This window comes from Falco biarmicus, chromosome Z, assembly GCF_023638135.1.
Source record: "Falco biarmicus isolate bFalBia1 chromosome Z, bFalBia1.pri, whole genome shotgun sequence".
In the NCBI taxonomy this organism is placed as follows: domain Eukaryota; kingdom Metazoa; phylum Chordata; class Aves; order Falconiformes; family Falconidae; genus Falco; species Falco biarmicus.
The window spans coordinates 76,938,874-76,953,926 of record NC_079311.1 but is presented as its reverse complement, the minus strand read 5'-3'; the positions used below and the strand labels follow the sequence as shown (position 1 = coordinate 76,953,926).

Here is a 15,053-nt window from a genome sequence, read left to right as displayed (position 1 = left end):
CCTCAGGCTGCTGCTGACTGGACTTCAGAAAGGAACCAGAAGAACATTTGTTTGTTATACTTTCTCCACAACAATCTTTACTGGCCAGTTCTGAGGGTGGAGTACTTACCTAGATGGACATTCATGGTACCTGTGTAACCTTTCTTATATTCTTCTTTTTCCTCTTCCAGGGTGTGCATTTGTGAAATACTCTTCACATGCGGAGGCCCAAGCAGCCATCAATGCCTTGCATGGCAGCCAGACAATGCCGGTGAGTAGCTCTGTAACAAGGGCAAGTGAGGGCTGGTTTGGCCTTTGCTGCCCTGGGGCCGGATTGAGGAGCAGGGATGATTTGTCTATGCTCTGTGAACTCGTCTTCCAGGAAGGATGGATAACAGCTCAGGCATGCAGGGCCTTGGGTGTGCTTTGCTTATCAGTGGAAAGGACAGGAAGACACTGTCATTTCACACAGGCACAGAACCCCAAGGGGTGCTGTGTTCTTTCACTAGCAATTCTGATGACCTGAAAAAAAGACAGATGCCAAAAACATTGGGTTGACCTTACCATGAGTGTAAACTTCCAAGTTTCAGAGAGATGAATCAAGTAGAAACTTGTGCCAAAGGGCTTCTTTGTTTCCCTCCCCAAATAACTTTTTGCCAGCATTCAGCAGAGAGCAGCATGTTCACGTGATGGCACTAGAAGCACAGTGATGGACACCTCCCACTGCTATTACAAAAGTGCCTATCTAGGCATAAATGTGGTTCCCTATATCTAACTCTTGAAAGGCAGTCAGACCAACTACTGGATCTTCCAGGAAGCATTTCAGAGATCATTCCATTTGGACAAATACCTAGTAATATGGGGGTTTGAACCTGATAGTTCAGGAAAGTAGAAATGCAGATGTATTTTCTATGGAAAATTATATTTGTACACCATCACACAGACCCAGAGGGATGTAAGACATTCCACTGTCAGCAATGAAAGACAATCTGGTCCAACACGTTTTGGTTTATTATAATAGTATATTATTTTTATTACTAATTATTCACAGTGTAAATCATGAAAGGCAAAGGATCATGGCAACAACTTGGAAAGGATACAGGAAAGCTCATTAAAAAATATTTAGGACTGTAAAATCTCCTTTTCAATAAGATACTCTGATGTAAATTCATGAATTTATTAAAATAAGTTTAAAGTGGGCCTGGCAGATTGTATCTAGATCTTTCCAGGGACAAAAATGGAAAGTTCTTTACAGGGGAAAAGGTTTCTGGAAGTAGCAAATCATCAAGATCTCATTTCTGGAATCACATCTTAGACAAATCAGTTTAAAAATGGTACATGTTTACCAGTGATACTACTGAAAAACTTCTCCTTAAAGATACGGGTGTCCATTTTTTGAAGTATTACAATACTTATAGGACCCTCTTCCTAAAAGTTTCCTTCTAACAATACCAGATGTTGGGCTTGATGCTGGCATCCCATGGTGAAATATGGGCATCTTTTCTCAAACAGGTTGAAGATGTACTTTTAATGACTATCTTTCAAACTTTGACCCAAAGCAATAGCGTCTATAAACTGACATCAGGAATTACCGTTCCATATTACCACAAAAAGGTGTATTAAAAATCAGTCCCTGTCCCCAAAATCTTGCAAACTCATGTGACAGAGGTGAGAGCAAGACAGGAAAAAAATAGACAAAACCCAAGGAGAGTTGAAGACTTTATCTAGACCTAGTATATCCAAAATACCCTTATCATTTCCCAGCCTTTTTCCTTCCTACTTTTGGCACACTTCAGATAAGTAAAAAAAATACTCATCTATTGACCACTTGGGAGCAGATTTCTGTTCCGTCCTGCTGACATCAACTGAGCTTAGGATGTGCAAAACAATGAAGAACCGGCCATTTCATGGGTCAGTTTTTTATGGGACCATTTTTCCTGTTGACTTGTTTGACTCAAATACCTGTTATAGAAATGTTCTTGAATAACCAGGTCTGAGCATCTGAAAAAGCATAACAATTTAACCCTCACTAGATGCAGATTCCAGGCTCAAAATCAAGTTTCCATGGCTTGACAAATTTCCATTAATTGACTGAACCTCAGCAGCAGTCCACATACCTACTCTTCGTTCACAGGAAAAGCAAGTAGAAAATTATTTTCATCCTCTTCATTATAAGTTAGGTTATATGGCATTGCCTTGTATCTCCCATGAGGTACAAGCGGGCACACAGGCAGTTACCACAGCCAAGTGGACTAGTGAGGGCCTGCGGAGTGACCGCCACTTGGTCAAGACATGGAACACAGTGCTTTTCCCACAGGGCCTCAAAATTTCTAAGGCGCTTTCAATGGGATGGGCCAAACCCTGCAGGTGATCTCTGTTCCTATTGTCATTCTCATGGTGCTTCAGGGTGTGCAGCTTCTTAAGGGCTTGGATGTTCACAGAGAAATGCAGCCACCTCGTGGTGAGATGGCGACGCAGCCCTCGTCCTTGGAAAGGAGGGGTGCACTGCTGCCATCTTCCTTCAGCCCCCCCTCCCATTTCTCTCGCCATTAGGACTGGCCTCATTTGTCTGGCTTTGATGCCAACTCAAAGTTGTTCCTGTGGTTCAGCCAATTTAAACATCTCTTGCCTTGTCCTCGTGTACTACCAATGGGGCATCCATCATCATTCTTGTCAGGTCTCGAGCCGTTCGTTCCTGCGGCAGACTCCTGTTTCTCCACAGCTGTCAGGATTATTGCTCTACTGTGACTTCCTGTTCACACAACATATGTTGCCTAATAGTTTCAAAAGGCAACTTTCTTTTATGAAAGTTTTTTTTTGTTGTTGTTGGTTTTGGTTTTTGTTTTTTTTTTCTTTTATTAACCTTTCCTTGGACAGGTGCCTGACCGCCATTTGTCAGAAGCCCACTTCTCTGTGCAAGGCACTTTCTCCTAAGGGCCCACTGAACAGGTCCACAGCTTTCCAATTTTCACACAATAAATTCCTTTTAGAAATGACTTTCCCATAATCCCTTACTTTTGAGCAGGCCCAAAGTTCCTTCTGTATCTACCTGCCAAGAGAGCTTTCTGAGGTCTTTTAAAATCATGTTGCCTATCAGCTCATCAGGTTTACACTAGTGTTTTACTTGACCTCTGTGTCCTTCTTTATGAGAGCTCATAACTTTAATGTACTTTTGCAGGCATTTATAATATATTTCTAACAATTATATGCCCCGTACTTCTAGCTCTGGTTACTCTGTCCCCTCCTGTATCTATTCCCCATCCAAATGGAGACCTAAATAGGTCTCTTCATGTGATTCTCTTTGTTTCATCCAAGTCTTGTCCCTAGCAGCCTTATCCACCAACACAAATTCAGCTACTATTTCTATAGCGACAGCTTGTAGATCTAATTTCTCTGCTGCAGGACTGACTCCTGTCAAAACTAAAATCTTGGCCTGTCTTTCCAGCATCTCGTAGTGGATGTCTAGCTTGAACTTTTCCTCCCAAACCCTGTCTTCTCTCTCCTCCGCCTCCATTCTCAATCACTGTGGACAACATTATCATCCTACCTGTCAGTCATACTCCTACCTAGGCATCATCTTCAGCTTGGTTTTCTCCTTCTCTCCCATGTCTTCATATCCCAGTGACAGCCAAATATTGAAAAGTTGTTTTGCACAACACATCTAACACATCTAAGATACGGGCTTGTCCACCCACCTACACAGAATAAACTGTCCTCTGTGCTTCATTATACATGCCTAAATTGCAGCAGCTTCTACCCTTACCTAGAAAGTACACAGGGTTAAAACCTGTACTGCTGTTGCACCTTTTTCACCACCTCACCCACTGTGGAACCTCAGAATTCATTTTGTTATGAATTAACTTCTGGAAGGGGTAGAACAGTACTGCTACCTACATTTTCTGCATAGAGGTGAGAAGTGAAGAGAGTGATTCATTTGATCTGGCTTTAACAGTCTAAAAGTTTGTAATCTAATCTAAACATCCTCTAGGATTCCTATAGAATGGAGAGAGGGAGACATTTCTAGAGAATTGTACATTCTTCCCTTTATGTATCTGTGCTGGGATGGACTAAATCACTTTCTGGGCGTGCCTGTCCCTTTCATTAATTTTAATGGAGATCTCTATAAGGGCATTAGAGTGAATACCTGAGATGGGACTCAGTTCACCTAATTTGAGACGTCCAGAGGCTAAGAAACTATGTCTGAGGTTGTCATCTAAGTGTTTGTCATCTAAGTTTCTATTACAATCAATAAAGAGAAATAGATATCTATGGAGGAACTCTATTTTACAGAAATAGATTTTGAAACCTGTCAAACCAAAACCCAAAGAGAAGTGTGCTTTTTAGTTAATTTTAGGTGTCAGATTCCTATGGTCTGTCAGTTCTGAAACAGTGATTCTTCATCCAAAGTGTAACTTAGAATGAAAAAGGACCCATACTGCTTAAAAACAAAAGCTGAAAACACTTACTTCCTGCAGACGTCTCAGAGTCTACAACTGCCTTTGCTCACCAGAAATATACCCCTGCCACCTTGAAATCCTTCTGCTGTACTCGTCACTGCCACAGTAATCTAGTAATCTTGCCAGAGCTGAAGATCTAGGGTGACTCTATACCAGCTGACATTAGCCGCCTACAAGTCAGATATTAAAGCTGTTCACTTGGCTTCTTGTCTGATGGCGATTCCTCCCACGTAGCTCAGACATGTGGTTTATCATTGCCTCCCTGGAGCCGTGGAGGCATCTGCCTCCCCGCTGAGTGTGCAAGGAGCTGCACTGAGTGTGCAGCTTAAAGGGGGCTTCATGTCCACTGCAAGGGGAGCTGAATCCTGTTCTGGGTGTTTGCTGCCCAACTGAAGCAATTTGGAATTTGGAAACCAGGCATCCCACACCTGAGTCCTTTGACTCCTGATCCATTAGGTGTACTGTGAACTTGCCTAACACTAATTGTTAGCACTACATTCATTCTATATCTTACTTTAATTAATGAAATTTAAGGCCATTAAGACCTCCAAAATCCCGTAAGGTGGCTTCCTCCAACACACAGGCCAAGCCCTTTTTTGGTTTTACCGTAGGAGTCTACAGCTGCTTGGTCAAACCACAGCATTTCTTCTGCATCTAGGCACTAGCATCACAAGTCTATCCATGCCTGGCTGAACATCTTCCATGAAAACTGCCTTTCTGATGGAATCCTTGGTTTTTTGAAAAGAAAGGAAAATGTGAGACTTGGATACATGCACTAAACAGATGTCTGCCTTTCAGAGAAATATTCAACTTGGTTGAACTTAAAAAAAATAATACTGCAACCAAAAACTTTGTTAACTTGAGAGTTTTCATTTCAACATTTTTTTGTGCGGCTCTTATCACTACAAATGAGAAAAACAACTTCAGATCTCTGTTTAGGACCCACCTATATAAAATTACACAATTATTGCTCAGTGTTCTTAGGCAATAGACCGATTAGATCTCTAATTGTTGTATTTAATATATTTTCTATTAATCAAGAAAACATGAATGACATAACATCTTGAACAAGGTTGACTTTCAGCCTCCACCTACCACATCCTTCGGAAGTCACCCATAGCACTGAAATTCCCAGCCAAAACCAATTAATAGTCAGATGAAGGGATTGTCTTCTTGCCTTATAAATTGTACTATCTACTCTTTCATACCGTAAGGGATTTTTGCCATTAATTAAGCTGAAAGAATTTTTCACCTGTTTAGCTTACCAAATGAGAGTAACTTAAATATAAGATTGTCAAAAATTGCCCCAAGAAACACAAGTGATTGTCAGTACATCGTGTGTAGTGGCCCTTGTTCAAACTAATAGCAAATGGGTCACTGGTTCTCATGTTCCTGGCTTTGGACTCTCAGGCACCCCACCAAAGAAACCAACCCCGGCTCACATTTATGACTGCTGTTATTATTGCTGTGCATTCCTACAGCGCAGTTACGACTTTGCAAAGCACTGTGAAGTTGCCTTCAGACACAGTCCTATTACAGAAACTGGCCAAGCAGCTGTCCTCATCCCCTGTCAATGCAGCAGAGGAATATTTAGGTGAATTAGGAATGGAAGGGGAAGCAGTGAGAGTCTGCAGAAGGAGCTCTGAGCAGGTGGAGGAAATATGGAAAATAGACCTTTGTGGGCATGATGAAGTTGTAGCCCGGGTGCCTCGCTCACAGAGCAGCGGGGAAGCGGCTGTTATTATGCGTGCACACTGGCACCAAAGTGCTGAGTCGGCAGAAACTCCCTGGAAGGAGCAGTGTGGCGGCTCCGGTGAGTGGGGGGCCACAATGCCATAGATCAGCTGAGGTATTTTTAACAATTATTTTGATATAAACAGCTCTGAACTTGAGGAGCTCCATGTAAATGGGAAGCAGTGGGGCTTGTAATTAGATTTGTGTACACTTTCATAAATTGCTGGGAAACATCAAAGCCGTGATAGAAGGCTGTGGTACACTTTATTTCCTTCTTCTGTTCTTCCGTTAATTGAATGGTTGATGTGTGGATAGGAAGTGTTGGCTTCACGGAGTACTATTTACAGACCCGCTGACAGCTGCACTGTGAAAATTAACAGGAACAGAGCAGCCTCTGTCACAGCTCTTCCCATGAGGGACTTGCTTCAAATTGGATCATTTCTTTCATAGGAGAAACTTCCCTCATCTCTCCTCCCTTCTTCGCAAACACGCACACACATCCAGCTGCACTCTCCCTTTCTCCCTTCAGGCTCATAGCAGCCGTTAGTGCTTGGAAAGAGAGTTTATCATTTCCACAAAGTTGGGGGAGTTCGGCTGCAGTTCAGCCAGACGCATCTTCAGGAAGTCAACCAAATCTGTGAGCCAGGTGTGTGGAGCCACAGCCTGGTGTTTGCACGTCTCACCTCAACAGGAACACGCCTCTTCACCCTCTCCAGAAATTCTAGCATGTTTCCTCTGAGACTGCTGCTGCTGGAAATATGGTTATTGTTGATCTTACATGGAATTGCTGCTGTGTGCTAAGCACTGTATAAACCTCTTACAGGAAAGCTCCCACAATCAGCAGCTTACCAACTAAAGATCAGGGTTGACCTGGCTGAATTACATCAAAGTGTTCATCAAAGTATAAAATCTTGGGGTCATCTGTAGTCTTGCCATCTACACATCTCTTACAGTTGATGGAGAGAGACTAGCTCCTTAGAGAGACATCTGTCTGTCTTAAGTAATTGACGGTTTGGAATAGATACCCCAAAATGGCTGCAGTTAGCTCATCCGACTGTCTCTCTAAGGGACAAGACACAAAAGATAAGCAAAAGAAGAGACGATACAATGTCTGGGAATTAACTGGTATTATACACAATTAATCAATCTATTTAGCAATTTTGTAGCCAAAGCCACAGCAATTCTTCTTCCTGGTCCCAACAGAAAAGTAATAACCAGTGAATACTTGAGCATCTAAATCTTCATATGTACTTAAATCTGGAAAACGCAGAATTAAGAAGGTCAAACTTTAAGCCATCAGTCCACCACCTCACTTCCCAAGGGCATCTTCAAAATATTCAGGTAACACAAACAGAACCTTAGATAAACCGATAATACAAATAGATAACAATTAAACAGATCATGATTCAGAATAGCAATTAACCAACAAAATTTACTCTCATTGAGATTCCAGCGTGGACTCAGGTTCTCAGTTAATAAAAGCTGCCTTGTGACAGTCAGTAGAGAGACAGAGAGTCACTGATCCCCTCAGGCTGTCAGGGTAAATAGGAAACTGAAAAGTCATTAGACTTTAGTTTTACAGGAACACAGAAACATAAAGGGGGGTTTTTCAAAGGTAATTCCAGGTGAAAGTTGATGAAAGTCCAGCATCTAAGTGCCCTTCATGCCTTGCAGCTGAACTTGCCTTAAAGTTACTTGCCCAAAGTCACAAAGTCTAGGGCAGAGAGGAGTATCATCAGTGTAAGTCCATCTGCTCAAATTAACGCAGAAGGTTGAGGCCTCGTTGATGTTGGAGAATCTGATGGAAGAGAATGGAGATGCCAACTCAGACCCATTTTTCTTCTCTTCAGTATGGATCTGCTGCTCTCTAAAGAACATACACTCCATGCAAAGTCTTCGTGTAACAGACAGACTGCTTGTTTAACTCAGGGCAAGGTACAGCACACCCATTCCTTCTATTAAAAAACAATAATACATTAGGAACCCATTCATAAGTCACCAGCAGCAGGCCTGGCCTTCCTTCCAGTAATGAATGATTTTTCTGAATATGCTGCCTGAACGCCATTTATAAAGTCATGTGTTCTCCTTTGGGATGAAAGAAGCAATGGATGTGTAATACCTAGGCGTTAATTTGCAGACATTTCTTCCGTTAGAATCAAATAGCTCTCAGCAGCTCAGCCTCACTTCCCTTTGGGCAGCGGTTTCTGGCTGGAGGCGAACTAAGCTTCATAGACCATCCCACCCCACTGCTGCCACCAAGACAGCTGATTCTACAACCTCTGGGCCAGCAGTTTCCCAATGTTACCATAATTTCCCTTAATTCTTTCTACAAAAAATAAAATCATAAGACCATGCTTCTGCCTCTCCCCTTGTTCCATAAATGAACTAATAAATCACATGTTTCTGGGTCCCAGAATAGAAATCCAGGCAGTCCAGCTGCCTGACAGGGCTATGAATCATACTGGCACCAAAGACAGCCTTTACGTCTCATGTCACATCTCTGTAGCCATACAGGCATCCTACAGGACAAGGGAGAGACCCATGGGATGTGACAGGCTTCACTCACTGTGTTCTCCAGGCTTCCTTGCTCCCTCCAAACTGCAGCGTTCATTGGCCCCAAACGGGATAAGAGGGACAAGTGCTCATGAGCTGCACAGCCTTGCTCTAGACATTTCATTGGCACCATAGTAACTGTCTATGGGTCCAAGAGGAGTTGGGGACTAAATCAACAGATGTGGAGGCAGCTGGGGGAAAGTGGGAGCTGGACCGTGCCACCACCAAGCATTGCCCAAGTCCTGGTGCCAGCAGCAGCCCCTGTGAGGCTCACGGCACTCAGCGGTTCTATTGTCTGGATGAGATTAGGTCTTGCAGGGGCTAAAATAACTCACAAGCACTGACCTTTCTGGAATATCAGAGTCATTGGTAAGCCTGCGGTCTGGGAGGCATAAAATGCTCCCTGCCTGGCAGAGGTGTTCCCAGCCTACTGGAGGGAACTCCACTGGGCTTCACCACCTTCGTTTAATAAGGATGTGCTCTTCCCACCACAGAGAGGAATGAAGATGTCAGTATTAGGTCTTTACCTCTTTGCTTGCTTTGGAGGATTTCTTTCTCCCCCTCTGTTCCCTTCCTCTTTCTTTTGCTCCAAATCTCGTTTACATCAGTAGGATCTTCTTGATTTCAGTGGGCTCTGGATCAACATTAAATCACTCTTGATGCTTCTGCTTGTTTTCCTTTAATTCACTCCTTCCCAACCATGGTTAGGTGGGCGGTCTGGATTGATAACACACATTGTTTTAAGAACAGAAAGTCTTTAGTAACTGGTAGATTGCCATCCCTATCAAAGCATAGCTGGCATTAAGTCATTCAGTAGCTATTACCCAAATGTGTTTTGCAAAGATCAAAATGAATTTTTAAAGGCCAAGGTGTATTTAGATCAAAACTATAACTTTCAGATAAGTCCCTCAACAGATGTCTGCACAAATTCAAAAATGTGAAGCATTCTACCAGACACCAATGTCTTTGCCTCAGATGTCTGCTGGCAAGTGAAATCAGGTAGGGGAATATGCCTGACTTCCCATCCCAAAGGTCTGTGTGGGTACTCACAGGAACAGTGGTTGTGAAGTCTCTCCCAGCAACAAGGAGACACGTTTCAGTCTTGGTGGGGTGGAATACAGTAAGGGCAGATCCTTCAGCATAAATCAACTTTTTATTCCGCCAAAACCAGCAGAGCTTCTCTGAGTTTACACTGTCTCATAGTTTCAGTTGACCATGTCTTTCACCATACGAAAGCATGGGTGATACCTCCCTGTGAACACAATCCTGTATCAGTTAATGACCCTATGGATGTACAGTGCTTGGAGATCTTCAGTTTAAATATGATGCAAAAATGCAAATACTTCTTACTGTCCCATCAAGCAATATGCTTTACACCATGACAGCCTAGATTTATACAGCACGACATTGATCTGGGATGCCCAGTCACGTGCAGTGTATTTGTAACTCAGTGTGACTAAAACGTTCCTTTATGTCACGTGCACAGTTGTAATGGAGCTGCCCAGCTTGCCAGACATTCCTCAACATCTGTTTCTTTCCAGGTCATCTTAGGCTGTTCATGTCTTCATCCTGAATTGCCAAGGGAGAGTGGGGCTCATGTAAGCAGAGTCCCAAAGCATCAGGGCCTCCATACCTGGCTGTGATGCTCCCTCGCTTTCACAATAGACAATTCACTTCATGGCTCTGGAGTTATTCCACTTAATCTTTATTTTCATCCTTGCCTAGGATAATGGAGAGATCATTCAGATACTAGCTTTCATGGGGTTCTATGCTGCAGCTACCAAACATTTTCTTAATAAGTAATAATAATTTATTTAAAAATTACATCATTTGTTGCTGTAAGAATATTTTCAGGGGAAGTGTATTTTTAGTAAAGACAGAATTAAATACACCTTATCTTGCAAGCCATGTTACTCTCATTGGGAAAGGGAAACCTATAACGATTTCTTTTGAATTCTGGATTTTAAGTTTTTCTTCAAATAGACAAAAAAGAATTATTTATTGCTTCGTATTCCTAAATAGCAGGTAAGAATTTCCAGTCTATCAGTATAACAACACTTTCCACTTCATAATGCATTAAGGAAGGCGAATGATTCTGTGAGGACTTTTATCATCCATAGACTGAGCTGAAAAACACAGAGCTGCTTGAAGAGTTCTGCTTTGAAGTTCAGGTTTTTTGGATATCTGGCTTTGATTTGAGGGGCATACTAATATCCAGGTTATTTATCGAGTTCTTTCTAATTAGAATTGGGTACAGTGCCACCAGGAGTCAAAGATTCTGTTGCCCCGTGGAAAGCAATAACTTCAGCTCAGAGAGACACCTGCTAAGTAGTGTACGGGCAAGTAAAACCTAAATCAAGCTTCCACTCCAAATAAATTACAGCTCCGGAGACCTGTGAAGGGAAGTACCTGCAGCAACTCTCTACTTAGGCACTGCGTGAAGAATCCCCTCTACTGAAGGAGCAGCATTATCAAAGGGTCTGTCACTCCAGCCCTGGATGAATGCCTCCCTTCCCCACTCCGTCTCTGTCACTCTCATCTCAAGTGTGTCTAAACCACCTCTCAGGACTGTACAGTGGAAATAGCTCCTAGTGACTGCCGTCCTACTCATCTTACAGATGAGACACGAAATTGAAGCCCTGAGTACAGGAAAAAATAGCATATTTCACAAGAGGAGAGGGATGTTAGTCTTGGTCTTCTGGCCATCTTCCAGCATGGGTAATTACATTTCTACCTAGCTAAAATTCCCTCTGCTCTACAGCTTTAATTGGACAGTAGTTTCTTTTTCACTTGTCTGAAATCCATGTTGGGGTCAAAGCCCCACTGGCTAATTCAGCAGCCCTATTTTCCATAGAGCTACACAAGCATTTTAAAAAACTAAATATCTGGCTTTGCTTTCAAACTTAGAAAGCATCATACCAAACAGCCTGATCTGACAGATCCCAAGGCAAAGAAGTACTCCTTTGGCTTTCAGGCCCTAACATCAAGGATCCTTGTGTGGAAACGCTACCCTAAATGGCTTGCTGAAGCCTTGTGAAGCATATGTGGTGACACGTAGGAAGGTAGTCTGATCACCCAGATGAGAAGTATCCAGCAGCACCTATTCATTTAAGCGTTTTAGCTGGTGTGCACGGCTGACATTTTGGAAGATACTTAATAGGATCTGCATATTCAGATCTCTAATACTCAAGAGCTTTAGTCACTGGAATTTAATGTAACAAGCTTTTTTTTCCCAATATTTTTGGCCCAGAACTTTTAACTGGCTCTGTCTGTGCTAGCCGAGACATAAAAGTTGACCTGTATGAGATAGACACCCTTGCAGTAAAGTATTTGCATATGTTTACTTCCAAAAGGACATTCACTAAGTTTAAAGTGAAACATGATTTAATGGCTTTGACAAATTAGGCCCAGATTCATCAGTTCTGCAAGAAAAAGATGTCTAACCATCTGTAGAGACTGGTAATGTACTGAGTCAGAGCAGACTTATAGGGCTGACAGGAAAAGAAAATTCAGGCATATATTCTACAAGGAAACAGCTTCACAAAACTTTTCCTATGAATATTGTTATAGGGAGAAGCAGCTTTCCCTGATGATGCGCAGCATTATTTGGTCTCCTGAAAAGGTTTTGCTTAATTTGTGTATACACTCCATTTGGAAGGCCATAACTAATGGGAAACAGTCCCAACAACCAGGCAAAAGATTTGTTTTCCTTTGCCTTTAAATGAAATATCAATGGATGGCTGTTTTATTTTTAGTTGAATATGAAATTTCACAAGCAACCTGTCAGGCTCCTGTTTTCAAGAATGACTTTATTTCACACGTCAAGACAGGCTGGGAAATTAGTTTTTCCCGCAGAGGATTCTGATTAGGGATTACAAAGTGAGTGTGGTGCAAAGCGATTTTTCCTCCATCTTTTCCTGCACCCCGCCAGCCTCGAGAGCATTTGACTCTGCTGACTAAGGGGAGCAATTCATTACTGTGCATGGGAGGGGGATGGGAAGCAAGGTAGTCATATTAAGTAGACTTGCTGGCCCAAGAGAGAATAAGGAAAGCATAATAATACTTAGCCCTTACAGTATCCTTTTCATCAGTAGATATCAAAGCACTTGAAAAAAGAGGTTGATTTGATAGGAAAGGAGATAAATGCCAATTCCAAGTAGCCTATTGCAGAAGCACCAGCAGGAATGCTCACTTTCACGGTAGTCTTTTTTGATTGTGGATCTGCAGGGTAGAGAAAGAAACAGGTCCTTCCCTCAGTAAAATTCCGAATTAACACAGAGATCTCAAAGTACATGTCAAACATTATTGACTTACCCACTGTAACTCTCTTGGGGGCTGGCAAACTATGAGGTCCAGTCCAACAACAGGAGAAAGCAGGAAGAGGATTATGTATTACTAATAAATGATCGAGCAGACAGGACCTATTGCCTTTGTCAGCAGACAACAGTTGATTTATGCCACAGTTTAACTTCTTGAGGAAGCAATAAATAGCCCAAGTGAAGGGCTCTGCAGTTTTTACTGTGTGGAATATCTGGCCCATTCTGGGGCATTTCTAACATCCAGTGGATTAGTAGGAGTACTGGACTAGAAAGTAGTCTTGTTCTAATTGTAGATGAACAGCTGTTTCGCTCCTCCAGTAAAAATCCTGGACTGGGTGATCTGATAGAGTTTACTGCCTGATTTCCTTGGGCCACATGAAAGGGTTGCACATGAGGAACAACATACAAAAAGCATCAATCCCAAGGTCAATCTTCATATTCAAGAGCAATGCAGCATCCCTACTGGCTAGAAATCTTTAACCACTTACAAGTGCATCTCATTGCAGAGCACTCTTAAAAGGCCCTCCTTTTTCTCCTCTTTCTTTGTAGTGTGTGCTCTAACTTGCTTCTGTTTGCCAGTGGCCTTTCTGCCCTGTGTATATGATAGGGATGTTCAAAGAGGCCTGAAGTCCTGCTGCGACAGGCAACCCAGAAAAACATCTCATAAGAGGCAGCCTTAGATCCTATTGGGTCAAACAGCTGCTGTGCAGTCACTATGACTCACATCAAGAGGGAAGAACACTCCAGGGGCAAGAACTTCATGTGGAGGTTACCCATGTTTTCATGATGCCATCTACAATAATAGCTTGGTTTTCAACAGTGTGAGGCATCAGCAGTTTCCTGAGGCAGTTCTCTGGCCTTAAGACTCCCAGGGTAAACAGAGATAGAAAGAAAGGGGGAAGGAAAAAGACACCAACTTATTTACAGCTCTTTGTCTTGTTAACTAGAGCAGGTCACATCTTCAAAACCCATTTCAGAGATGAATACCCATTCACCTTACTCAGTTTCAAAATCCTCCATGTGCTGCAGCCTCTGGTCTGCAAATCACAACCGCAGCTCTGAACAGCCCAGTCTGCTGTGGACCAGTGCCTCCCTCCAACACAGCTGTAAATAGGTTGAAATCATTAGATTCAGGTTACCAAACAGTCTCTTGGATCAGGGTTAATTAAATGAGTGTTGAAATCTAATTAAGGACTGGTCCAGGTGATAATTAGCAGGAAATGTATGCATTAAAATATTCATTTGTCAATGAGCTGCAATTAAGAGTGTGATTTGGGAAAGGATCAATAACCTTATCATGTGATTTAAAAAAATTAAAAGTCAGTCAGCCTTGATCAGAAATGCAGGGGAATTTTGGCTAGGTGTTTTTTTACTTCCACCCCCCCACACCCCCACACACACACCCCCCCGGCAACCCCGCCACGCTTTCTATTTTACTCTTGTAATAACTTCTGAAGACTGCTCTCCACCCTTGAACAGAGCATTCATCTCTCCATCCCATTGTTTTCCTGAAGCACTTCTTTCAAACCCTTGCTCTTCACCACATTGTTTGAGTGGGTTATAGATTTATTAAAGACAGACTAACGGGTCAAAAAGACAGATTCTTTGCCAATGAAAATCACTTCCTCCCAGAACAGACTGCTAATCCCGAGGAACGTCGCTTATTGTGTGGCCTTAGATTATTTAATTATTTTAGCAAGTTAATTCCTCAAGTCTTTATTTGTAACTGAGGATCTGGAGAGGTTATTGAATATGCATAGCTTGGACTTACATATAAGTACACTCACAGCTATGGTTTACTACTTTATTCCCAATTTGTAGCAGAGCAACTCTGTTTCCACTGAGACTTGATTTTTTCTTGTTCCAGGACACAGGGGTGTGTGTAAGCCAGTTAAACACTTCCCCTGTGCAATCCCAGACAAGCCCACCTCTGCTAGGAAAATGAGGGCCCTGCAACAGCCCAGCACCTCTGGCATGGAGCTTGACTTCCTCTGCTGCCACGGCCAGAGGT

At 42.5% G+C, this 15,053-nt stretch overlaps 1 protein-coding gene across 9 annotated transcripts in view; it reads left to right on the top strand.

The window, feature by feature from the left end:
• CELF4 (CUGBP Elav-like family member 4) overlaps positions 1-15,053 on the top strand; it is a 723,065-nt gene that overhangs the window by 620,512 nt on the left and 87,500 nt on the right. For all 9 annotated transcript variants that reach the window (XM_056325512.1, XM_056325515.1, XM_056325511.1 and 6 more), the window contains exon 5: positions 171-250. In XM_056325512.1, coding sequence (XP_056181487.1) covers positions 171-250 — 80 coding nt within the window. The remainder of the gene's footprint in view (positions 1-170; positions 251-15,053) is intronic.